This window comes from Chiloscyllium plagiosum, unplaced genomic scaffold, assembly GCF_037043375.1.
Source record: "Chiloscyllium plagiosum isolate Xiang-an unplaced genomic scaffold, Cpla_swu_hap1 HiC_scaffold_27, whole genome shotgun sequence".
Taxonomy (NCBI): Eukaryota; Metazoa; Chordata; class Chondrichthyes; order Orectolobiformes; family Hemiscylliidae; genus Chiloscyllium; species Chiloscyllium plagiosum.
Window position 1 is genome coordinate 14,462,222 of NW_028270165.1, and position 25,831 is coordinate 14,488,052.

Consider the following 25,831-nt stretch of genomic DNA (forward strand, 5'->3'; position numbering starts at 1 on the left):
CCAAAGACACTAAGTTAGAAGAGGATGGAATAATGATGTCCTTTGACATAACAGCCCAGTTCACATCCATTAACATCAACGTGGCCAAAGAATACTGGAACACTACTCGAAGAACCAAAGACATAAACACAGCACCAACTTCATCAGCAAAGATAGCACTATCTAGTTCGTGGAACTGTGCCTTAACCACCCACTTCATATTCAGTAACAAGCCCTACAAACATATAAACGAAACACCCATGAAACCACCAGTATCAGGATTCCTAGCAGAAGCAATAATGCAGAGTCTCAAACCAACAGCCCTTCAAACGATCCAACTCAAACTTTGTTGTCCGCCACAGTGATGACACTTTTGTCATCAAAAATGAAGTAAATTAGAGGAAACCTACAACACCATCAACAATATCCTTACTGGCATAAAATTCACAAAAGAGGAGAACAACAAAGTGCCATTTCGAGATGTCACAGTAGAGCGAACAGTCAATGGTAAATTCAAAACAGCGTCTACAGGAAAACAACGCACACGAACCAAGTACTTAGCTACAGAAGCAATGATCCCTACACATGCAAACAAGCCTGAATCAGGACACTATTTCCACGAGGCACGACACACTGCAGTCGCCAGTAACGACGAAGACCAATAAGGAACTGTACAGCGCATTTAAGGAGAATGGGTAAGCAAAAGACCCACTGAGAAATACTTCCCTGACCGGGAATCGAACCGGGGCCACAGCGGTGAAAGCGCCGAACCCTAACCACTAGACCACCGGGAAGACAGCAGTGCGCCCTCACAGCCCTATTGTATATTGCTTCCGTGCCCGGAAATCGAACCTGGGCCACGATCGTGAGAAGGCTTCCGCCAATGTCATTGCTTGTATCCATTGCTCCCGATGCGGTCTCCTCTACATTGGGGAGACTGGAGACTCCTCGCAGAGTCAAGTCACAGCGCTTGAGGGAACATCTCCAGGACACCCGCAGCAATCAACCCCATCACCCTCTGGCCCAACATTTCAACTCCCCTCCCACTCTGCCGAGAACATGCAGGTCCTGGGCCTCCTCCATCGCCGCTCACTCCCCACCCGATGCCTGAAGGAAGAACGCCCCGTCTTTCACCTCGGATAAATTCAACCCCAGGACATCAATGTGGACTTCACCAGTTTCCTCATTTCCCCTCCCCCCACCTTACCTCAGTTCCAACCTTCCAGCTCAGCGCTGTCCTCATGACCTGTCCTCCCTGCCAATCTCCCTTCTCAACTGTCCGCTCCACCGTCCTCTCTGAACTGTCACCTCCATCCCCACCCCCATTCACCTATTGTACTCTTTGCTACCTTCGGCCCAGCACCCCCACCCCCCCCCCCCCCACCCCCCAAATTTATCTCGTCATCCCTGGAAGCGTCCTGCCTCTATTCCTGATGAAGGGCTTTTGCCCGAAACGTCGGTTTTCCTGCTCCTCGGAATCTGTCTGACCTGCTGTGCTTTTCCAGCACCACTCTGATCAAAACTTTGGTTTCCAGCATCTGCAGTCCTTACTTTTGCCTACCCAATAAACCCAGTGTGTCGATTTCACATCAACAAACTGACACTAGCAGACACAAGGTCTGCAGAAACCCTAGCCACATTACTTTACATTAAAGACATCTGTGAAATGATGTCCAGACAACTCAACCCTCTCAGCATTAAACAACAGCTAGTGAACCTTAAATTCAAACAACCCGCGAACGAATGTTATTTACAAAATACCATACAAGAAAATATATACATGAACTCTGCCGCACAGTTCTCTGTGGCAAGAAATGCTGGGATGAGATAAGGAAGATTTTTTTCAGCCAAAACGAATCGGCACTAACTGGACAGCCATTTAAAATCAACGCTGTCAGGCCAGGATGGAAGATTGGAAGGGATAATCAGTTTTCTTATTTCCTGAAGATTTACAAAGCTGAGACTGGGTTTTGGTGTTTGTTCCCTTTCCACTCCCAGGAGCCGCAGTGGTTGGGGCGGTGAGTTGGGGAAAGTGAAATGTGCCCGTGAGCAGCGTGTGGGGCTCTTTCAGCTTCCCCTCCTCTGACAGCGCTGTGACGTGACTCTGATGTTCTCAGGGACACTTACTGACGCGAGACAGTGAAAAGAGTCTCGTTCCTGCAGATCAGGAATTCAAACCGTATGCCGGCTTCAGGACAATGAGAAAGATTAATTGGGATGTGTGAAGAAGCTGTGAGCTGCATTTCAAACAGGTAGGTGGAGTCAGATGCGTCATCCATTGCGCCCCTGGCACTGTGCGGACCTGACGCCGCCATGCTGCAGAGTTCTGACGTTAACACGGACATGCGCAGCAATGGGAACATCCACAAGGTGAACAGCCAAAGATAATCACCATCACTGCTTCCCTTCCATTGTACCAACTTTGTGAAGCAGTATCTTCCACTGGCAAATAAAACACCTTTGTCCTCAGGTGCCTGCCTCATTTCGACCACGACTTCACGCCCCTCACTGTTCTCGTCTCATTTCCAAACACTTGGCTCATATCCTCAAAAGCAGCTCTGCGGGTATCTGCTTGTTCCACCCTGACAGGCAGTGGGTTGCAGATTCCCGACCAGTCTCAACGTGATTGAAATATTTCAACCCCTCCACTGATGTGCATCTAAAAAAAAAACCGTGGAGCAATCTCCCTTTCTTTCTGACGACAGTTCTCAACTGTAGTCGGCAGGGTTCACACCTGCGTGGGGAAACCGCAATGGATTTCATGTCCATCGCATTCACCACTCAGCCCACCAATACAGAACCACACTGACAGCTTCATTTCCCAGGTCTCTCTGCCTGTGGAGCTGAGAAAGAGTGAATCATTGCAGAGTTTGTTTGAATCCAATCACTTCGCAGGTTTCGAAAGGGTTAAATATCTGCAAATGGCGGGTCTGGGTGTTTCATCCCGAAAGATGAAATGGACGTTCAGTTAAAAACAAAACCAGAAATTGCAGGAGCAACTCAGCAGGTCAGGCAGCATTTGTAGAAAGAGAATCAGAGACAACATTTCAGAACTTTTTTTTCCTCATCCAGGTACTGAGTTGCTCCAGCAGTTTCGCTTTCTGTCTCGGACTGTAAGTATCCGCAGTCCTTTACGTTAGAAATTCAATCAATTCAGAAACCCCTTTGTGCTTCCTCAGTGGAAAAGATTTCCGTTTGGGAAACATTTTCCTGACACCATTAAAAACGTGCATCTTTGCAGCCAAGAAAGCGGTTGGAGCGAGAACAACAAACGCACCGTCTCGGGGTGGTCTCGAACCAACAACCTCCCGATTAATAGCTGAACGTGCTGACCAGTTGCGCCACAGAGACAGGCCCGGACCTTCGCGCACAGTCTCCTTGAGGAAGTTACTATTCAATTCATAATTCAACCTGCCCCGCACAGAAGGACCATTGTCAAAGCACTGATAACATGGTAGTCTGGTGTCAGCTCGATTTCAGGTCCTGATTTCTCTGTCCTCTGGTCCCCCTGTTCCCACAGAGTAAAATGTTGTCTGTTCTCAGCTCTGCTCGATTTCTGCTGAATCTTTGACCCCCTTTTATACCTTCTGGAGCAATAAAATATTCTGAGCCTCCAGGAAATGATACCTTATTTTTTCCCCCTCCTGATTTTAAAAATCTCTATAAAGTTATCTGTCAACTTGCTGGGCTTCGTTGGAAAAATGTCCCAGCTTCTTCTTAACTCAAACCCTCCATTCCCAGCAGCACGCTGGTAAAGTAGGGAATAGGGATTTGTATCAAATCACATAAATGTACTGTCTGAAAAAATCTGGCTGTGTTCTTGCCTGAGATATTGAGAGTCCCTGGTGTAAGTAATTACGAATGCAATTATTTTGGTCACAGAATTGAACAATCATTTTGCAACAAAGGGGTCTACTCTGATAAGGAGGTAGTGGTCATTTCTAGGGTAACTGAACAGTTTGTAGATCAGGGAGATGAAGTTCCAGACACTTGGGAAAGGCAAGAAATGACTGTGATAAATAAGAGAAAGAACTGTGGATGCTGGAAATCTGAAACAAAAACTGACAACACTGGAAAAACTCAGCAGGACTGGAAGCATATGTGGAGAAAAAGCAGAGTTAAGGTTTCCAATCCAACAACTCCTCTTCAGGATTCTGAAATAGTTTGTGAGAACCCCCTAAAACTACTGCTCCGCTTTAAGACCATAATACACAGGAGCAGGATGAGGCCATTTGGCCCATCGAGTCTACTCCACCAGTCGATCATGGCTGATATATTTCTCCATCCCATTCTGCTGCCCTCTCCTCATAACCCTTGACCCCTTACTAATCAAGAACCTATCTCTGTCTTAAATGCCCTCAACGACTTGGCATCCTCAACCCTTCTCCTAGTGGAAACATCATCTCCACATCCACACTATCCGGTCATAGAGTGGCACAGCGCTGCCTGACCCACTGTGATCTTCAGCATTTGTTGTTTTCAGGAAGGATTCCAGCATCTACAACAACGCGCTTCTAAATTTTGTACCCAATTGGTTAGCTCTCCCTGGATCCCGTGAGATTTAACCTTACTCAACAATCCACTGTGTGGCACAATTAACAAAGTTCACAGGCCCCACCTCCTTTTGCACACGTAAGTAGCACGATGGATCAGTGGAGAGCACTGCTGCCTTCCCGCACCAAGGACCACCGTTCGATTCCAGCCTTGGGGCGACTGTCTGTGTGGAGTTTGCACATTCAACCTGCCGTGTCTGCGTGGGTTTCCTCCGGCTGCTCTGGTTTCCTCCCAAAGTCTAACGATGTGCGGTTTCGGGAGAAGTGACCATACTAAATGGGCCCAGAGTGTGCAGTAAGTGTAGTGTAGTGTGATGGGATGGGGGAAATTGTATGCATGGGTTCCACTTTGGATGGTCTGTGTGGACTTGTTTGGCTGAATGGCGTGTTTCCACATTGTAAGAATTCTACGTGGCATTCCCCCAACTCCAGAGTCTCAGCACTCTTGGCTTTTCCCATGGACAGTGTTGGGGAGGGAAACAATGTTTTACACGGGAGGGAGGTTCAGCGAGTGTGAAGCTAAAAGTACACGCAGTGCATTACTTGAGCTGTTTTCCCCGGTATACCAGAGGCTGAGGGGTGACCTTACAGATGTTTATAGAGTCATGCGAGGCATGGATAGGTTAAATAGACAAAGTCATTTCCCAGAGATGGGAGAAGTCCAGAACAGGAGAGTAGTATGTTTGGCGTGAGAGAGGCAAGTGTAAGGCATGATCTGCCGGAGGAAGTAGTGGATGTCGGTCCAATTATAACATTTAAAAGGCGTCTGGATGGATATATGAATAGGAAGAGTTCAGAGGGATATGGGCCAAGTGCTGGTAAATGAGACGAGATTAATTTAGGCTATCTGGTCGGCACGGATGAGTTGGACTGAAGGACCTGTTTTTGTGCTGTGTATCTCAATGACTCTGGCTTGCCCGTAATGTTTGCCATGTCTGTATGTTCAGTTTCTGTCTGGTGTCGGTGCTAATGCCTTGATATCTCATTTCCTCCACCTCCCCAGATGTTAACCATTCCGTGTCTGGATGTTTCTCAAGAAGCTGCATTGAAGGTTCATCCTGAATTGATACTTTTTTTGCTTCCCAAAATCTGACTTACTCACTGCTACATATCGTGAAAGATACTAACTTTCAGGTGGAGGTATCCAAAATTCAGAGGTGTCTGTCTTGATATTTTCACTTTTCGGTCTCTGTAAGATCCTGAATCAGTACCGTCGGGAAAATTAGTTTGAGCGGAGTGAGAATAGAGGGGTGAGACGGGGTGGGATGGTGTTTTTAAATTTTGTGGAAAAAGAAAAGAATGTTCTGCGTAAAGTAGAATTTCTTGTTTGGAATTTCTAACCTGGACTGACAGTGATGATTTTTGTAATATCTTTTTACAGATTATTTGAAGATCTGAAGACGGAAGTTTCAATATCAATAGCTGAAGGGCTTTGCCTGAAACATTGACTCGACTGCTCCTCGGATGCTGCCTGATCTGTTGTGATTTTCCAGCATTGCATTTTGACTCTGACTCTCCAGCATTTGCAGTCCTCAATTTCACGTCAATGTCTGACAGTCACTGAATCCATCGGGACTATAACAATTTTCGACCATGATTCTGTGAGAAGGAACCAAGCTTTTTGGTTCCTGTTTCAGTACGTTTTCAGCATCAGTGAGACTGGAAGAGAGACCCTACTGCTGCAGCACTGTGATTGTGGAGCCAGTAAATGTTTTACAGACTGGGAAGAGGAATCCACGGCAGAGAGGTGCTGTACACGTGTTTGTGTGCAGGTGAAGCTTCGGTCATGGAGAAACCTAAGGAATCCCGTCCCGTGGAGAAACCGTGGAAGTGTGGCGACTGTGGGAAAGGCTTCCGTTTCCCATCTGACCTGGACACTCATGGGCGCAGTCACACCGGGGAGAGACTGTTCTCCTGCTCTGAGTGCTGAAAGGGCTTCAGCAATTCCACCCGCCAGATGAGCCATCAGCGGGTCCACATTAGGGAGAGACCCTTCAGCTGCCCTGAGTGCGGGAAGACCTTCAGCATTTCCTCTGTACTGCAGAGGTACCAGCGGGTCACACAGGCGAGAGGCCATTCTCCTGCCCCGAATGCGGGAAGGCCTTCAGCTATTCCTCCGTCCTGCTGACCCACCGCCGGATCCACATATTAGAGAAGCCCTTCAGCTGCTCCAATTGCGGGAAGGCCTTCAACGATACCTCTGCCCTGCTGAGGCACCAGCGGGTCCACTCCGGGGAGAGCCCGTTCTCCTGCCTCAAGTGCGGGAAGGGTTTTACCCAGGCATCCCACCTTCGGGTCCATACCGGGGAGAGGCCCTTCCCCTGCCCAGAGTGCGGGAAGGCCTTCAGCAATTCCTCCCACCTGCTGAGGCACAGGCGGGGAACATACCCGGGAGAGGCCGTTCACCTGCTCCGAGTGCAGGCGGAGTTTCTCATCATTCTGCACCTTGCAGAAGCACCAGCGGGCACACCAGTGCTCCCAACAATCTGATTCTGCTGGTGAAACTGCTGTGGGTCACTGCCAGGACTGAACCCCTGCCCATTCTGACAGTGCTTATAGCGGGAGAGTCGGTCGGATTTTTTTTGTTTTATGCCGTCGTGCTCCCCCACCCCCGCAACTTTGCTTCCAGTGGGCACTGCTGCTCGTTGAGACAAGGAGCTGTTCTCTCTAGTGTTTTCTGTCCAGTTAAAGAATTATTTGCTCTGTCTGGGAACGAACCCCAGTCTGTAAGAAATAGCTGAATACGTCAGGGTGTCCATTCACATTCAGCAGTGACTTTGAAATTAAATTTACGGTTATGTGCCTGTGAACAACTCGTCATCGAAGGATTGCCCAACGGCTTGGCAATCCATTGTTGGGAACTGATTGCTTCAAGTGATAATTTTAAAGTTTCTCTTCCTTAATTTACCCCTTAATTTTGTGTCTATGGGATGGTGGAGGACTTGATCATAAGGCTTAAATCATCGCTATTAACTGGATTATCTTGTTTAACTTTGCCCTAGTAAATTTGCGGTATTCATAATTGTTTGTTCTTGTTTAAATTATAATTCTGGGGTGCAAGATCTGTTCATCAAGTGTGGTCCTCTTGATGAAACTGCTGTGGGTCACTCCCAGGACTGAGCCCCTGTGCATTCTGACAGTGTGTGTGCAGTGGGAGAGTCAGTGGGCTTTTTTGTTGTATGCCCTTGCCCCGCCCTGCCCCGCCGCCAAATTTGCTTCCATTGGGCGTTGCTGCTTGTTGAGCCCAGGAGCTGTTCTCTCGAGATTCTACTGTCCAGTTAAAGAATTGTTGGCTCTTTCTGGGAATGAGTCCCAGCCTGTAAGAAATGACTGAATACTTTGGGGTGTCTCGTCACATTCAGCAGTGACTTTTAAATTGGATTTACAGTTACGCGTCTGTGAAAAACTCATAGTCCAAGTATTGCGCAAAGGCTTGGCAATACATTGTTGGAAACTGTTTGTTTGAATTGGTAAGTTTTTTAAAAGAAATATTTCTTAATTTGCCGCTGAAATTTCTATCTCTGAGATGATGGGGGACTTGATCAAAGGGTTTAATTCATTGCTGTTAATTAGATTATCTACTTAACTTTGGCCTAGAAAAGTTGCCGTATTTATAATTGTTGGTTTTTGTTTAAATTATAATGTTGATGTGCAAGATCTGTTCTTCATCAAGTCTGGTTAGGAACAGTTGAGAAATTGAGGGACATTGCATGTTTTAATTTCACTGTGTTGTGAATCTGGTGAGAGTGACATTCATTTGTATTGGGTTGCTTACCCTTAGGTGTAATGTCTTTCACCCCAACTATTCACTATGGTCGTGAGTTCCACAGTCTCACCACACTCTGAGGTTTTTCATGAAATCCTGAGTACAGAATTGGAAGGGAAAGTGTTGGCGAGTGCAGAATATAGGGTCTTAAATGCAAAAGCCAGGAAGTCATTCGACAAAGTAAGACCATGACAATGTAGGGACAAATCATAACTTTGACAGCAATGAAGAGGTCACACGTCAGATTTCAAGATAATGGTCGTGACAAAAAGAAAAAGTACTCTGCTGATATTGGATATTGTAATTAAGCAAGTTTCGAGATGCTGCAGTTGGTTGAATATGATGACGTAAGAGATGAAATAACCAAAACCACGAATGTAATTTGATGTCGGTAACCATAAAGCAAGAGTATACTGTTGATTGATATAGGTCAATTGTGTGCAAGTAGGCCATTCAGCCCATCGAGTCAACATTGACTGACCGTCCCACTCAAAACCAGTTTGTTACCCTATCTCTGTAACCCTGCATCTCCCATGGTCAATCCCTGCACATCCTTTGGACTGTGGGAGGAGGCCAGAGCACCAGAGGAAACCAACGCAGACACAAGGGGAGAATGTGCAAACTCCACACAAAGACTCGGCCCGAGGGTGGGATCAAACCCAGATCACTGATGCCGTGAGGCAGCAGTGCTAACCACCGTGCCACCACCACATGCTGCTTTCTAAAGAAGTGAATTTCAAAGACTCGGGAACACTTGAAAGAAAAACAAAACTCTCCTATCTTAAATGAGAGGCTAGTCTCTGGCTAGAAATGAGTGGACATTACATTTACATTAAGTCCTCTCCAGATGTTATACAGCTTCATCAGATCATCTGTTTCTTCTAAACTCAAACTGATACAAGCCCAGCCTGACATCCCATTGTCCCCGATTATAAGTTGAGTAAATCAGCGACCCTCGACCTGACTGGCATGACACAGGATGCCCTCAATCCAAGTTGACCTTAATTGCCTAACCTCTTGACGCCCACGCCAACATGTGGTCAGCCGCAACTCAGCCCTGAACGAGAGCAGACGAATTGAATAGACAGCAGTGAGGTGGACATTGCATTCCCAGAGAATATTGTTCAAGTGAGAAAGTTGTTCAGTTCACATTCAGATCATTGCAGGGATCATGTCTCCCCTCATTTAAATATCTTAGATCCCAATAACGGTCTAGTTTTGTTGTACATTGTGTGTGTTTTACCTGATTTTCTGTTGCTGTCATTCCCATTAGGGTGTGTGAATTCAGGACCAGATAATAGTCTCAGTTCTGAATTTTCCTTGAGGATTGGTGTAGAACGTACTAAGTGTCAGTCATAATGGAAGAAGCTGTACTGTTTATTTAACCCTTTGCTGTCATTGTCCAGGGACTGAAAGAAAGGGGAAGTGTAGAGGAAGTTTTACTCTGTATCTAACCCATTGCTGTTTCTGTCCTGGCAGTGTTTGTTGGGGACAGTGTTGAGGTAGCTTCACTTTCAATTTAAGAGTAGAGGAAGCTTTATTCTGATTGTAATCCCATGCTGTCCTTTTCCTGGGAGTGTGAGATGGCATCTGTAATTGAATGCAGACTTGCTGTGGGAGTGGAGGGTACTTCTACCTGAGCACACCCATCTTTGAGATTGCTGTGCTGATCAAGATACTCTCAGACACCTTCATTCACTTTTCCAACCAACCACAGGGTGGTAAAGGATGGTATAAATGCAACCATTGCCAGCGATGCCCACACCCCATGCATGAATAAATACTTTTTGTTTAAAAGTTACATTCACTTCCAAACCCTCTAATGTATGATTACTTACATGGAAAATTCCTGTCTGTTTGGAATATCATTTTAAAACATAGGAATGTGTCAACCATGTAGAAATATAACAAGAACAACAAATGGAGAAGTTAACAGGTAATGAGCAGGACCAGAATGCTGGGTCAGCCGGACCTCCATGGCTGAGAGTTCTCCCAGATGTTGAAGTTACACCAGTGCCTTTTACTCTTGCAGCTTGCCAAAAGTTTGTCCCCGATGTAAGATCATTCAATGACCCGAAGAACTAACTGTTTTTATCTCCATAGCTGCTGCCAGACTTGCTGAGTAATTCCAGCCCTTCTGCTTTATTCTTTTATAGGATTTGAGCTTCCCTAAGTCAGTGTAATGAAGAACTGCAATGCTGGAGATCTGAAACACAAAAATGCACCAATTGCTGGAGAAACTCAATAGGACTGGAAGCACAAGTGGAGAGAGAAGCAGAGTTAGCATTTCAAGTGCTGTGACCCTTCTTCACAACTGTTCTGGACGCATGCCAGGATATTGACTCTGTTTCTTTCTCTCTCTCTCTCTCCACCGGTGTTGCCAGACTGGCTGAGTTTCTCCAGCAATTTCTGTTCTGACACTTTAACAAGGTTGATGTTTGTTATCCATCCCTAAGTGCAAGGTGTCTTGCTTATGCCAATTCAGAGGGCAATTTAAGAGTCAACCACATTGCTGTGTGTCTGGAGTCACATGTAAGCCTGACCAGGTAAGCATGGCAGTTTCCCTCCTGAAACGACATTGGTGAATATGGGCTTTTATGACAATTGACGTCAGTGCCATCGATACCATACTGAGACTAATTTTGTGTTCCCCATTTATGATTTGAATTATTCACATCTCACCTCTTGCTGTGGTGGATTTGAACTCATGTTCCATGGATTACTCATCCTGTGACGTTATGTCCACACTGTTGTTTCCCAGCCTTTGCTATTTTGTGTTTGCTCTTTACGTCTTTGTCCTCAGATGTTTGGGAAATTGAACCTGTTTAAAAGATTGCCCTAAACCTGCCCCTTTGACGAAGTCTTCGGAGGATTTGTGTGGACTTGTTGGGACAAATGGCCTGTTTCCTGCAGCTAATCTCATCTGCACTAATTTTGTCTCTAACGAATGGCAGTGTAGACTCGACGGGCCCAATGGCCTAACTTATGCTCCGATGGTCTTGCGGTCTTAGGTTTATTTGGATCATTTCATTGGCAATGTGCAGTCCCTGGCTCAATGAGCAGCAGTGCCCCCGCTGGTGCTTCCGCAAGTTGCAGGAAAAAAGGAACGTCTTCCCACACATGGGACAGCTGAAGGGCCTCCCACTGCTGAAGGACAATACAGGTTTTTTCAGCAGGGTGGAGGAATTGCTGAAGGCCTTCCCGCACTCAGGTCAGCAGAATGGCCTCCCCCCCACCCGCCCCCGTGTGGGCCAGCTGGTGCTTCCGCAGTGTGGAGGAGCAGATAAAGCCCTTCCCACACTCGGGGCAGGAGAACGGCTTCTCCCCGGTGTGGACGGACTGGTGCCTCAGCAGGGCTGAGGAATTGCTGAAGGACTTCCTGCACTTAGGGCAACTGAACGACCACGCCCCCATGTGGACTCACCATTGGGCCAGCAGGTCGGAGGAAAGAGCAAAGCCCTTCCTGCACTCGGGGCAGAAGAACGGCCTCTCCTCAGTGTGGACCCATTGGTGTCTCAGCAGGTGGGAAGAACTGCTGAAGGCCATCTCGCACTTGGGGCCGGAGAACAGCCTTCCCCGGTGTGGACCAACTGGTGCGGCAACAGGCAGAGGAATCACTGAATGCCTTCCCACACTCAGGGCAGCAGAAGGGCCTCTTCCCCTCTGTGGACCCACTGGTGCTTCAGAACCCTTTCAAATTTCACAGTATCCAAATGATAGGAGACCAGAATTGCACACAATATTCCAAAACTGGTCTAACCAATGTCCTGTACAGCCACAACATAACTTCCCAACTCAAATACTCAGTCAGAGGATTGCGAAAGCTTTCAAAACCCACAAAAAACAAACAGGAAAGAATGGAGGGACAAACGAATTTTTGAGAGTCAGCTTGGAAGCATCAATGAGAAATCGGCGGACTGGGTTTATTGGGTACCCGTTCTCCTTAAATACACTATATACGTATTCCTCTTCTGCTCTTCGTAGTTTCTCTGTGCTGCAGTGTGTAGTGGCTCGTTGAAATAATGTCCTGATGCAGCAACGTTTGTGGGTGTTGGGATGATTGTTTCTGTGGTTAAGAATTTGGTTTGTGTGTGTTGTTTTTCTGTAGATGCTAGTTTGAAGTTCCCCATTGACTGTTCGCTCTACTGTGACATCTAAGAATGGGACTTTGTTGTTGTTCTCCTCTTCAAACCAGGAGCCCCCTTCAGGCCCAAAGCCTCACCATTTGGAACACCAATATGCAGACTAGTCAAAGGCCTCCACTGAAAACACCAAGTCGAAGATTCACGCCACTCCATTTACTCCATCCAAGAATTCCTGAACACCAAAGACACTAAGATAGAAGAGGATGGAATAATGCTGTCCTTTGACATAACAGCCCTGTTCACATCCATTAACATCAACGTGGCCAAACAAAACTGAAGACACTACTCGAAGAACCAGAGACACAAACACAGCACCAACTTCATCAGCAAAGATAGCACTGTCAACCTCGTAGAACTGTGTCTTACCACCCACTTCATATTCAGTAACAAGCCCTCCAAACAAATCAACGAAATACCCATGAAACCACCAGTATCAGGATTCCGAGCAGAAGCAATAATGCAGAGACTCGAACAAACAGCCCTTCCAACGATCCACCCAAACTTTGGGTCCACTACAGTGATGACACTTTTGTCATCAAAAAATGAAACAAATTAGAGGAAACCTACAACACCATCAACAATATCCTCGCTGACATAAAATTCACAAAAGAGGAGAACAACAACAAAGTGCCATTTCTAGATGTCACAGTAGAGCGAACAGTCAATGGTAAATTCAAAACAGCGTCTACAGGAAAACAACGCACACGAACCAAGTACTGAACTACAGAAGCAATCATCCCTCCACAAACAAACAAATCTGAATCAGGACACTATTTCAACGAGCCACGACACACTGCAGCACCCAGGAACGACTATAAATAATTACACAGCGCATTTAAGAAGAATGGGTAGCCTGCACCCCTGAAAAAGTTTTCCCTGACCGGGAATCGAACCCAGGCCGCGGCGGTGAGAGCGCCAAATCCTAACCACTAGACCACCAGGGAGATGCCGATTCTGCTTGTCAGCTCTCCTAAAAATTACTTTCCTGCCCGGGAATCGAACCTGGGCCGCGGTCGTCAGCAAGCTTTCACCTGTGCATCCAACAATGTCATTTCTTGTATCCATTGCTCCGGATGCGGTCTCCTCTACATTGGGGAGGCTGGAGACTCCTCGCAGAGTCCAGTCACGGCGCTTGAGGGGATATTTCCAGGACACCCGCAACAATCAACCCCATCGCCCTCTGGCCCAACATTTCAACACCCCCTCCCACTCTGCCGAGGACATGCAGGTCCTGGGCCTCCTCCATCGCCGCTCCCTCCCCACCCGATGCCTGGAGGAAGAACGCCCCATCTTCCGCCTCGGATAAATTCAAACCCAGAAAATTAATGTAGACTTCACCAGTTTCCTCATTTCCCCTCCCCACACCTTACTTCAGTTCCAAACTTCCAGCACAGTGCTATCCTCATGACCTGTCCTACCTGCCAATCTCCCTTCCCACCTATCCGCTCTACCCTCCTCTCTGACCTTTCACCTCCATCCCCACCCCCATTCACCTATTGTACTCTTTGCTACCTTCGGCCAAGCACACCTCCACCCCCCAATTTATCTCTCCGCCCTGGAGGCGTCCTGCTTCCATTCCTGAAGAAGGGCTTTTGCCCGAAAAGTCGATTTTCCTGCTCCTCGGAAGCTGTCTGACCTGCTGTGCTTTTCCAGCACCACTCTGATCTAAACTCTGGTTTCCAGCATCTGCAATCCGCACTTTTGCCTACCCAATAAACCCAGTGTGTCGATTTCACATCAACAAACTGACACAAGCAGACACAACGTGTGCAGAAACCCTAGCCACATTACTTTACATAAAAGACATCTGTGAAATGATGTCCAGACAACTCAACCCTCTCACCATCATGGTAGCCCACAAACCTACCAACACACTTACACAGCGGCTAATGAACCTGGAATAGCCTATACAAACAACCCGCAAACGAATGTTATTTACAAAATACCATACAAGGAAACATATACATGAACTCTGCCGCACAGTTCTCTGTGGCAAGAAATGCTGGGATGAGATAAGGAAGATTTTTTTCAGCCAAACCGAATCGGCACTAACTGGACAGCCATTTAAAATCAACGCTGTCAGGCCAGGATGCAAGATCCAACAGGATGAACAGATTTCTTATTTCCTGAAGATTTACAAAGCTGAGACTGGGTTTTGGTGTTTGTTCCCTTTCCACTCCCAGGAGCCGCAGTGGTTGGGGCGGTGAGTTGGGGAAAGTGAAATATGTCCATGAGCAGCGTGTGGGGCTCTTTCAGCTTCCCCTCCTCCGACAGCGCTGTGACGTGACTCTGATGTTCTCAGGGACACTTACTGACGCGAGACAGTGAAAAGATTCCCATTCCCGCAAATCAGGAATTCAAACCGTATGCCGGCTTCAGGACAATGAGAAAGATTAATTGGGGTGTGTGAAGAAGCTGTGAGCTGCATTTCAAACATGTAGGTGGAGTCACATGCGTCATCCATTGCGCCCCTGGCACTGTGCGGACCTGACGCCGCCATGCTGCAGAGTTCTGACGTTATACGGACATGCACAGCAATGGGAACATTCACAAGAGGAACAGCCAAAGATAATCACCGTCACTGCTTACCTTCCATTGTCCCAACTTGGTGAAGCAGTATCTTTCACTGGCAAATAAAACACATTCGTCCTCAGGTGCCTGCTTCATTTCGATCACGACTTCACGCCCCTCACTGTTCTCGTCTCATTTCCAAACACTTGGCTCATAGCCTCAAAAGTAGCTCTGTGGGTATCTGCTTGTTCCACCCTGACAGGCAATGGGTTGCAGATTTCCAACCCCTCCACTGATGTGAATCTTAAAGAAGAAACCGGGGAACAGTCTTCCTTTCTTTTTGACGACATTTCTCAACTGTCGTCGGCAAGGTTCACACCTGCGTGGGGAAACCGCAATCGATCTCAAATCCATCGTATTAACCACTCGACCCACGAACAAAGAACCACACTGACAGCTTCATTTCCCAGGTCTCTCCGCCTGTGGAGCTGAGAAATAGTGAGTTATTGCTGGGTTTGTTTGAATACAATCACTTCACAGGTTTCGAAAGGGTGACATATCTGCACATGGCGAGTCTGGTTGTTTCATCACGAAAGATGAAATAAACTTTCAGTTAAAAGCAAAAACAGAAATTGCAGGAGCAACTCAGCAGGTCAGGCACCATCGGTGGAAAGAGAATCAGAGACAATATTTCAGAACTCTGTTTTCTCCCACTGGTACTGCCAAACCTGCTGAGTTTCTCCAGCAGCTCCTCTTTGTGTCTCTGATTCTCAGCATCCGCAGTCCTTTACGTTAGAAATTAAATCAATTCAACCTCATGTGCAGGAATGAGAATCCTTTCAATTTCCCAAAAAATTATCAGAGATTTCAAGGCATTTGGTAAAAAAAGTAAAAGGACATTAGGAAGAACACTTTCTTGTCCCTGTCCGACCGTGACAAGGAGGCAGATTCAAGAACACAAAAGGGCATTCGGTGGTCATGTCCAAAGTAACAATGTGGAGATTTACAGGGCGAAGGCAAGAGAATGATACGAATAGAGACTCTCATTTACTTGCTGTGTAGAACCAGTAGAACTAATGTGGGCCTCAAATTGCGCTGTGACACGTGTTGTGATTCAGAGTGAACTCACAGTTCAATCAACGGAAGGTGGGGATTTAGAAAAGTTTATTTTTATACAATCTCCTCACGTCAACGCAACAACAAAGTGGTTTAATTATCCGCCAGTGGAGAGAACCCGGTTCCTGGAGATGGGACAAAGAGCTGGCTCAGGGATATCAATCCACATTGTTCTCTTTGCCACTAGTTCAGAGGGAGAACATTGGAGGGACAAAGGAGAGAATAACGATCTGTGTCGGGTTTGACGAACTGTTCATGGAGACTATTCCTGGCTAACAATAAGTCGTGTGTAACAGCAGACGATGTGATAACACGGCCTCGTGTGGGTGTGGTAGGGATCAAGGGCATGCGGGAGTTCGGATCCAAATAATATTGAACTCGATCTTGAAGACTGGAGGATTCCAAACGGAAAATGAGGCGCTGGTCTTCCATCTGGAGCAGAGCTTTGCTGGAACACTGCTGCATGCCTGAGACAGAGATGTTAGCCAGGGAACAGGGTGGCGTGCTAAAGAGACAAGCAACCAAACGGTCATCGCCTCTGGGTGGGCTCGAACCACCAACCTTTCGGTTAACAGCCGAACGCGCTGACCAATTGCGCCACAGAGACAGGCGATGACATGGGTTGCGCCATCACTTAGGGGAGGCTATTAGTGAATTCGTAAGTCAGCCTCCCGGCCTCGAATTCCAGTTGTCGTCTATCAGTTTTACTTTTCCATAATAAAGACTGGGAGATTTATTGTGGAGACACCGGGGACAGGCTGGAGACACATCCATGTCAGGAGGAACGAGCTTTCTTACTCCGGGGCCATCGCCCTTCGAGCCTTTCCGTGTTTTGCCTGTTCCCGAGTTCTCTCATTGGCTCGGAGGTGAGAAGGGGTTTGAATTCCTGATGTGCAGGAACGACAATTATTTCAATGTCTCAGATCAATTCATGTCCCGAGAACATCAGAGTTAATCTCCCGGCCTCTTCAACAAGGGGACGGTGTCTGGACTGTCTCTACTCAGTCGGACAGTTCATCTTTCATTCTCCTCTAAATACGCTTCCCAAAGAGTTTCTAAAGATTCACAAAGCTGGAGACTGGGATTTCTGTTTTGCTTCATGAACATTTTTCCATTTCGTAACTGACAATATTTTGCCAAAACCTCTTCCCAATTGTACGCCATGATTCATTTCCAGAGATGAGGAATTTCCATTTTGGAGAGACATTCCCAAGGTTGGGAATGTTTGCTTTGGAGCAAAGAAGGTTAACTGGAGATTTCCTGGGGCTGTGGGTAATGATGGGAGAAGAAGCGGTGGGAATGGGCAGATTAATGATCAGAAGAATCAATTGCCACTGACAAGAGTCAGTTACCAGAGGACAGGGATTGAAGTTCTTGAATGAAAAGCAGCACTTGTGCCGATTAAACACAGAGAATACTGCAGAAAGCCAACAGGACGAGCAGCATCTGTGGAAAGGTAAACAGAGCTGACGTTGTGAGGCTGGTACGTTGTTTGTTCAGAACCCGAGGTTCCTGCATGGCAATCAATTCCCAAACATGAGCAAACGTGATTTTATCGAGACGGGTTTTGTGAAGTTTGAGCGATAATGCAGCCAACAGGAAGTCATTTAAAATCGCCAGTGAAGAAAGCATAGTCAGCAGGTTACCACCCTGAGCGGGGGAGCCCCAAAGAATCTCTACGCCAGCACCTTTAGTGTTCGGCCACAACTACACGCCCAAAGTTGTGGTCTAAAATTTCTCATGGAATGGTTCTAACAGGAAAGGTGAGTATTAGGCTTTTCCTGTCCGCGCCATAGTCCCAACGTATTCTGTTCCCCTGGATTGGATCAGGACAGAGGAGGCTGATGGGAGATCGAACTGAACTACACACATTGATGAGTGAGAGAACGGGTGGGAAGGATCCATTCCCATGCATAGAGAGATTAATAATCAGGGCCGAAAATAAGGAGCCACTTCAAGAAATTTGGGGTTCATTCAGCAAAGCTAATGTGGAACTGTTCACAGAAAATTGTGATGAAAGTCTCTCGAGTTATTTTGATGAGAAGTGTTGATGATGCTAATACAATCGATAGGATGAACGTAGATTGGTAAATGTATTTGGCGACAGTTCTGTTCTAGCCCTGTGAGCGAAACCTGGATCTGAAGGAATAAAAGGGGAATTAACAACATCGATCTGAAATTGGATACGTGACAAGAAACAGAGCCATCATTAACAGTTGGCTTTTGAACTGGAGAAGGTTTCTCGTGAAATTAGCTTGAGGCTTGAGGTATGCAAGGTCAAGATAATTTAGGTAAAACACGGAAACGCGATCCTCATTAGCAGACAGTGAAAGGATTACAAGACGCAAATTAAACATTTTCGATAAGTGATACAGTGGACTGGGAAGATAAGTATTATAAACTGTGAACAACAAAGTTGTTGAGCACAACACTTACATTCAAAGACCGAAAACATCCAGGTCCTGATTAATCAGATTGCATTGTGGTGCTTTTCTGCAAAACATCCACTTGCAATGTCCTACAAAAGAGTGACAAAACCCATCCCTGTCAGCCCAAGATAGAAAATCCGAAGGGATGAACGTTTGCTGATTTTCTGAAGATTCACAAAGCGAAGACTGGCTTTTGGTGATTGTTTCCTTTCCACTCCCAGGAGCTGCAGTGGTTGAGGCGGTGAGTTGGGGAAAGTAAAATGTGCCCGTGAGCAGCGTGTGGGGCTATTTCAGCTTCCCCTCATCTGACAGCGCTGTTTCTTGACTCTGATGTTCTCGGGGACACTGACTGACGCAAGACAGTGAAAAGATTCCCATTCCCGCAGATCGGGAATTCAAACCGTATGCCGGCTTCAGGACAATGAGAAAGATTAATTGGGGTGTGTGAAGACGCTGTGAGTTGCATTTCAAACAGGTAGGTGGAGTCAGATGCGTCATCCATTGCACCCGGGCCCTGTGCGTATCTAACCATGCTGCAGAGTTCTGACGTTAACACGGACATGCGCAGCAATGGGAACCTTCACAAGGTGAACAAACAAAGATAATCACCGTCACTGCCTCCCTTCCACAGGCCCAACTTTGTGAAGCAGTATCTTTCACTGGCAAAGGAAGCACCCTTGTCCACAGGTGCCTGCTTCATTTCGATCACGATTTCAAGCCTCTCACTGTTCTAGTCTCATTTCCAAACACTTTATTCACAGCCTCAAACGAAGCTCTGCGGGTATCTGCTTGTTCCACCCGAACAGGCAGTGGGTTGCAGATTCCCGACCAGCCCCAATGTGAGTGAAATATTTTTCCCCCTCCACTGATTTGAATCTGAAAGAAGAAGCCGGGGAGCAAGCTCCCTTTCTTTTCGACGACATTTCTCATTTTGTAGTCGGCAGGGTTCACACCTGCGTGGGGAAACCGCAATGGATTTCAAGTCCATCGCATTAACCACTCGGCCCACGAATACAGAACCACACTGACAACTTCACTTCCCAGGTCTGTGTGCCTTTGGAGCTGAGAAAGAGTGAATCATCGCAGAGTTTGTTTGAATCCAATCACTTCACAGTGTTTCGAAAGAGTTAAATATCTGCACACGGTGTTTGCAGATATTTCGGTGTTTCATCCCAAAAGATGAAATGAACTTTCAGTTAAAAACAAAACTAGAAATTGCAGGAGGAAATCAGCAGGTCAGGCAACATCCGTGGAAAGAGAATCAGAGGCACCATTTCAGGATTCTGTTTTCTCCGACAGGTACTGTCAAACCTGCCGAGTTTCTCTTTTTGTCTCGGCTTCTCCGCATCCGCAGTCCCTGACGTTCGAAATTAATTCAATTCAGAAACCCCTTTGTGGAGAAGATTTCCGTTTGGGGAACATTTTCCTGACCCCATCAAAAGCACACAGCTTTGAAACCAAGGAATAACAGCGAACACACCGCCCCTGGGTGGGCTCGAACCACCAACCTGTCGGTTAACAGCCGAATGCGCTGACGAATTGCGCCACAGAGACAGGGGACAACGAGAGTTGCGCCATCGCTTAGGGGAGGCTATTAGCGAATTCATAATTCAGCCACCCCGCCGAGAATTACATTTGGCGTCTATCAGTTTTACTTTTCCATAATAAAGCATGGGAGATTTATTGTGGAGACACCGGGGACAGGCTGGAGACTCATCCACGTCAGGAGGAACTAGCTTTCTTACTCCGGGGCCGTCGCCCTTCGAGCCTTTCAGTGTTTTGCCTGTTCCCGAGTTCTCTCATTGGCTCGGAGACGAGAAGGGGTTTGAATTCCTGATGTGCAGGAACGACAATTCTTTCAATGTCTCAGATCAGTTCATGTCCCGTGAACATCAGAGTCAATCTCCCGGCCTCTTCAACAAGGGGACGGTGTCAGGACAGTCTCTACTCAGTCGGACAGTTCATCTTTCATTCTCCTCTAAATCCGCTTCCCAAAGAGTTTCTAAAGATTCACAAAGCTGGAGACTGGGATTTCTGTTTTGCTTCATGAACATTTTTCCATTTCCTAACTGACAATATTTTGCCAAAATCTCTTCCCAATTGTACCCCTTGCGTCATGTCCAGGGATGAGGAATTTCCATTTTGGAGAGACATTCCCAAGGTTGGGAATGTTCGCTTTGGAGCAAAGAAGGTTAACTGGAGATTTCCTGGGGCTGTTGGTAATGATGGGAGAAGAAGCGGTGGGAATGGGCAGATTAATGATCAGAAGAATCAATTGCCACTGACAAGAGTCAGTTACCAGAGGACAGGGATTGAAGTTCTTGAATGAAAAGCAGCACTTGTGCCTAATAAACACAGAGAATACTGCAGAAAGCCAACAGGTCGAGCAGCATCTGTGGAAAGGTAAACAGAGCTGGCGTTATGAGGCTGGTACGTTGTTTGTTCAGAACCAGAGTTACCTGCATGGCAATCAATTCCCAGACATGAGAAAGCGGGACTTTATTGAGACGGGTTTTGTGAGGTTTGAGCGATAATGGAACCAACAGGAAGTCATTTAAAATCGCCAGCGAAGAAAGCATAGTCAGCAGGTTACCACCTTGGCCGGGGGAGCCCCAAAGGATCTCTACGCCAACACCTGAAGTGTTCGGCCACAACTGCACGCCCAAAGTTGTGATGTAAAATTTCTCATGGAATGGTTCTAACAGGAAAGGTGAGTATTGGGCTTGTCCTGTCCGCGCCATAGCCCCAACGTATCCTGTTCCCCTGGATTTGATCAGGACAGAGGAGGCTGATGGGAGATCGAACTGAACTACACACATGGATGAGTGATAGAGCGGGTGGGAAGGATCCATTCCCATGCATAGAGAGATTAATAATCAGGGCCGAAAATAAGGAGCCACTTCAAGAAATTTGGGGTTCATTCAGCAAAGCTAATGTAGAACTGTTCACAGAAAATTGTGAAAAAAGTCTCTCGAGTTATTTTGATGAGAAGTGTTGATGATGCTAATACAATCGGTAGGATGAACGTAGATTGGTAAATGTATTTGGTGACAGTTCTGTTCTAGCCCTGAGAGCGAAACTTGGATCTGAAGGAATAAAAGGGACATTAACAACATCGATCTGAAATTGGATACGTGACAAGAAACAGAGCCATCATTAACAGTTGGCTTTTGAACTGGAGAAGGTTTCTCGTGAAATTAGCTTGAGGCTTGAGGTATGCAAGGTCAAGATAATTTAGGTAAAACACGGAAACGCGATCCTCATTAGCAGACAGTGAAAGGATTACAAGACGCAAATTAAACATTTTCGATAAGTGATACAGTGGACTGGGAAGATAAGTATTATAAACTGTGAACAACAAAGTTGTTGAGCACAACACTTACATTCAAAGACCGAAAACATCCAGGTCCTGATTAATCAGATTGCATTGTGGTGCTTTTCTGCAAAACATCCACTTGCAATGTCCTACAAAAGAGTGACAATACAAATCCCTCTCAGCCCAGGATAGAAAATCCGAAGGGATGAACGTTTGCGGATTTTCTGAAGATTCACAAGGCTAAGACTGGGTTTTGGTGATTGTTCCTTTCCACTCCCAGGAGCCACAGTGGTTGAAGCGGTGAGTTGGGGAAAGTAAAATGTGCCCGTGAGCAGCGTGTGGGGCTATTTCAGCTTCCCCTCCTCTGACAGCGCTGTGACTTGACTCCGATGTTCTCAGGGACATTGACTGACGCGAGACAGTGAAAAGATTTTCATTCCCGCAGATCGGGAATTCAAACCGTATGCCGGCTTCAGGACAATGAGAAAGATTAATTGGGGTGTGTGAAGAAGCTGTGAGCTGCATTTCAAACAGGTAGGTGGAGTCAGATGCGTCATCCATTGCACCCCGGCCCTGTGCGTATCTAACGCCACCATGCTGCAGAGTTCTGACGTTAACACGGACATGCGCAGCAATGGGAACATTCACAAGGTGAACAACCAAAGATAATCACCGTCACTGATTCCCTTCCACAGGCCCAACTTTGTGAAGCAGCATCTTTCACTGGCAAAGGAAACACCCTTGTCCTCAGGTGCCTGCTTCATTTCGATCACGATTTCATGCCCGTCCCTGTTCTAATCTCATTTCCAAACACTTTCCTCACAGCCTCAAACAAATCTCTGCGGGTATCTGCTTGTTCCACCCGAACAGGCAGTAGGTTGCAGATTCCCACCAGTCCCAATGTGAGTGAAATACTTTTCCCCCTCCACTGATTGGAATCTTAAAGAAGAAACCGGGGAGCAAGCTCCCCTTCTTTTCGACGACATTTCTCATTTTGTACTCGACAGGGTTCACACCTGCGTGGGGAAACCGCAATGGATTTCAAGTCCATCGCATGAACCACTCGGCCCACGAATACAGAACCACACTGACAACTTCACTTCCCAGGTCTGCCTGCCTGTGGAGCTGAGAAAGAGTGAATCATCGCAGAGTTTGTTTGAATCCAATCACTTCACAGTGATTCGAAAGGGTTAAATATCTATACTTGGCGAGTCGAGATGTTTCATCCCAAAAGGTGAAATTTCCGTTAAAAACAAAACGAGAAATTGCAGGAGGAACTCAGCAGGTCAGGCAACATCTGTGGAAAGAGAATCAGAGACAACATTTCAAAATTCTGTTTTCTCCGACAGGTACTGTCAAACCTGCCGAGTTTGTCTTTTTGTCTCGGCTTCTCAGCATCCGCAGTCCCTTACGTTAGACATTAATTCAATTCAGAAACCCCTTTGGGGAGAAGATTTCCGTTTGGGGAACATTTTCCTGACCCCATCAAAAGCACACAGCTTTGAAACCAAGGAATAACAGCGAACACACCGCCCCTGGGTGGGCTCGAACCACCAACCTTTCGGTTAACAGCCGAACGCGCTGACGAATTGCGCCACAGAGACAGGGGACAACGAGAGTTGCGCCATCGCTTAGGGGAGGCTATTAGCGAATTCATAATTCAGCCACCCCGCCGAGAATTACATTTGGCGTCTATCAGTTTTACTTTTCCATAATAAAGCATGGGAGATTTATTGTGGAGACACCGGGGACAGGCTGGAGACTCATCCACGTCAGGAGGAACTAGCTTTCTTACTCCGGGGCCGTCGCCCTTCGAGCCTTTCAGTGTTTTGCCTGTTCCCGAGTTCTCTCATTGGCTCGGAGACGAGAAGGGGTTTGAATTCCTGATGTGCAGGAACGACAATTCTTTCAATGTCTCAGATCAGTTCATGTCCCGTGAACATCAGAGTCAATCTCCCGGCCTCTTCAACAAGGGGACGGTGTCAGGACAGTCTCTACTCAATCGGACAGTTCATCTTTCATTCTCCTCTAAATCCGCTTCCCAAAGAGTTTCTAAAGATTCACAAAGCTGGAGACTGGGATTTCTGTTTTGCTTCATGAACATTTTTCCATTTCCTAACTGACAATATTTTGCCAAAATCTCTTCCCAATTGTACCCCTTGCGTCATGTCCAGGGATGAGGAATTTCCATTTTGGAGAGACATTCCCAAGGTTGGGAATGTTCGCTTTGGAGCAAAGAAGGTTAACTGGAGATTTCCTGGGGCTGTTGGTAATGATGGGAGAAGAAGCGGTGGGAATGGGCAGATTAATGATCAGAAGAATCAATTGCCACTGACAAGAGTCAGTTACCAGAGGACAGGGATTGAAGTTCTTGAATGAAAAGCAGCACTTGTGCCTAATAAACACAGAGAATACTGCAGAAAGCCAACAGGTCGAGCAGCATCTGTGGAAAGGTAAACAGAGCTGGCGTTATGAGGCTGGTACGTTGTTTGTTCAGAACCAGAGTTACCTGCATGGCAATCAATTCCCAGACATGAGAAAGCGGGACTTTATTGAGACGGGTTTTGTGAGGTTTGAGCGATAATGCAACCAACAGGAAGTCATTTAAAATCGCCAGCGAAGAAAGCATAGTCAGCAGGTTACCACCTTGAGCGGGGGAGCCCCAAAGGATCTCTACGCCAACACCTGAAGTGTTCGGCCACAACTGCACGCCCAAAGTTGTGATGTAAAATTTCTCATGGAATGGTTCTAACAGGAAAGGTGAGTATTGGGCTTGTCCTGTCCGCGCCATAGCCCCAACGTATCCTGTTCCCCTGGATTTGATCAGGACAGAGGAGGCTGATGGGAGATCGAACTGAACTACACACATGGATGAGTGATAGAGCGGGTGGGAAGGATCCATTCCCATGCATAGAGAGATTAATAATCAGGGCCGAAAATAAGGAGCCACTTCAAGAAATTTGGGGTTCATTCAGCAAAGCTAATGTAGAACTGTTCACAGAAAATTGTGAAAAAAGTCTCTCGAGTTATTTTGATGAGAAGTGTTGATGATGCTAATACAATCGGTAGGATGAACGTAGATTGGTAAATGTATTTGGTGACAGTTCTGTTCTAGCCCTGAGAGCGAAACTTGGATCTGAAGGAATAAAAGGGACATTAACAACATCGATCTGAAATTGGATACGTGACAAGAAACAGAGCCATCATTAACAGTTGGCTTTTGAACTGGAGAAGGTTTCTCGTGAAATTAGCTTGAGGCTTGAGGTATGCAAGGTCAAGATAATTTAGGTAAAACACGGAAACGCGATCCTCATTAGCAGACAGTGAAAGGATTACAAGACGCAAATTAAACATTTTCGATAAGTGATACAGTGGACTGGGAAGATAAGTATTATAAACTGTGAACAACAAAGTTGTTGAGCACAACACTTACATTCAAAGACCGAAAACATCCAGGTCCTGATTAATCAGATTGCATTGTGGTGCTTTTCTGCAAAACATCCACTTGCAATGTCCTACAAAAGAGTGACAATACAAATCCCTCTCAGCCCAGGATAGAAAATCCGAAGGGATGAACGTTTGCGGATTTTCTGAAGATTCACAAGGCTAAGACTGGGTTTTGGTGATTGTTCCTTTCCACTCCCAGGAGCCACAGTGGTTGAAGCGGTGAGTTGGGGAAAGTAAAATGTGCCCGTGAGCAGCGTGTGGGGCTATTTCAGCTTCCCCTCCTCTGACAGCGCTGTGACTTGACTCCGATGTTCTCAGGGACATTGACTGACGCGAGACAGTGAAAAGATTTTCATTCCCGCAGATCGGGAATTCAAACCGTATGCCGGCTTCAGGACAATGAGAAAGATTAATTGGGGTGTGTGAAGAAGCTGTGAGCTGCATTTCAAACAGGTAGGTGGAGTCAGATGCGTCATCCATTGCACCCCGGCCCTGTGCGTATCTAACGCCACCATGCTGCAGAGTTCTGACGTTAACACGGACATGCGCAGCAATGGGAACATTCACAA

At 46.6% G+C, this 25,831-nt stretch overlaps 1 protein-coding gene and 2 non-coding genes across 3 annotated transcripts in view; 1 reads left to right on the top strand and 2 right to left on the bottom strand.

Moving 5' to 3' along the window:
* The window catches only part of LOC148143179 (uncharacterized), a 217,166-nt gene that overhangs the window by 70,723 nt on the left and 120,612 nt on the right, over positions 1-25,831 (top strand). Inside the window, 1 exon segment of the mRNA XM_087975784.1 lies at positions 6,633-6,801. Within this exon segment, the coding sequence (XP_087831910.1) occupies positions 6,633-6,801 (169 nt within the window).
* On the bottom strand, positions 13,316-13,387 carry trnae-cuc (transfer RNA glutamic acid (anticodon CUC)). The gene has a single exon. It is a non-coding gene; the product is annotated as a tRNA-Glu (tRNA).
* On the bottom strand, positions 16,604-16,677 carry trnan-guu (transfer RNA asparagine (anticodon GUU)). Its single transcript has one exon. It is a non-coding gene; the product is annotated as a tRNA-Asn (tRNA).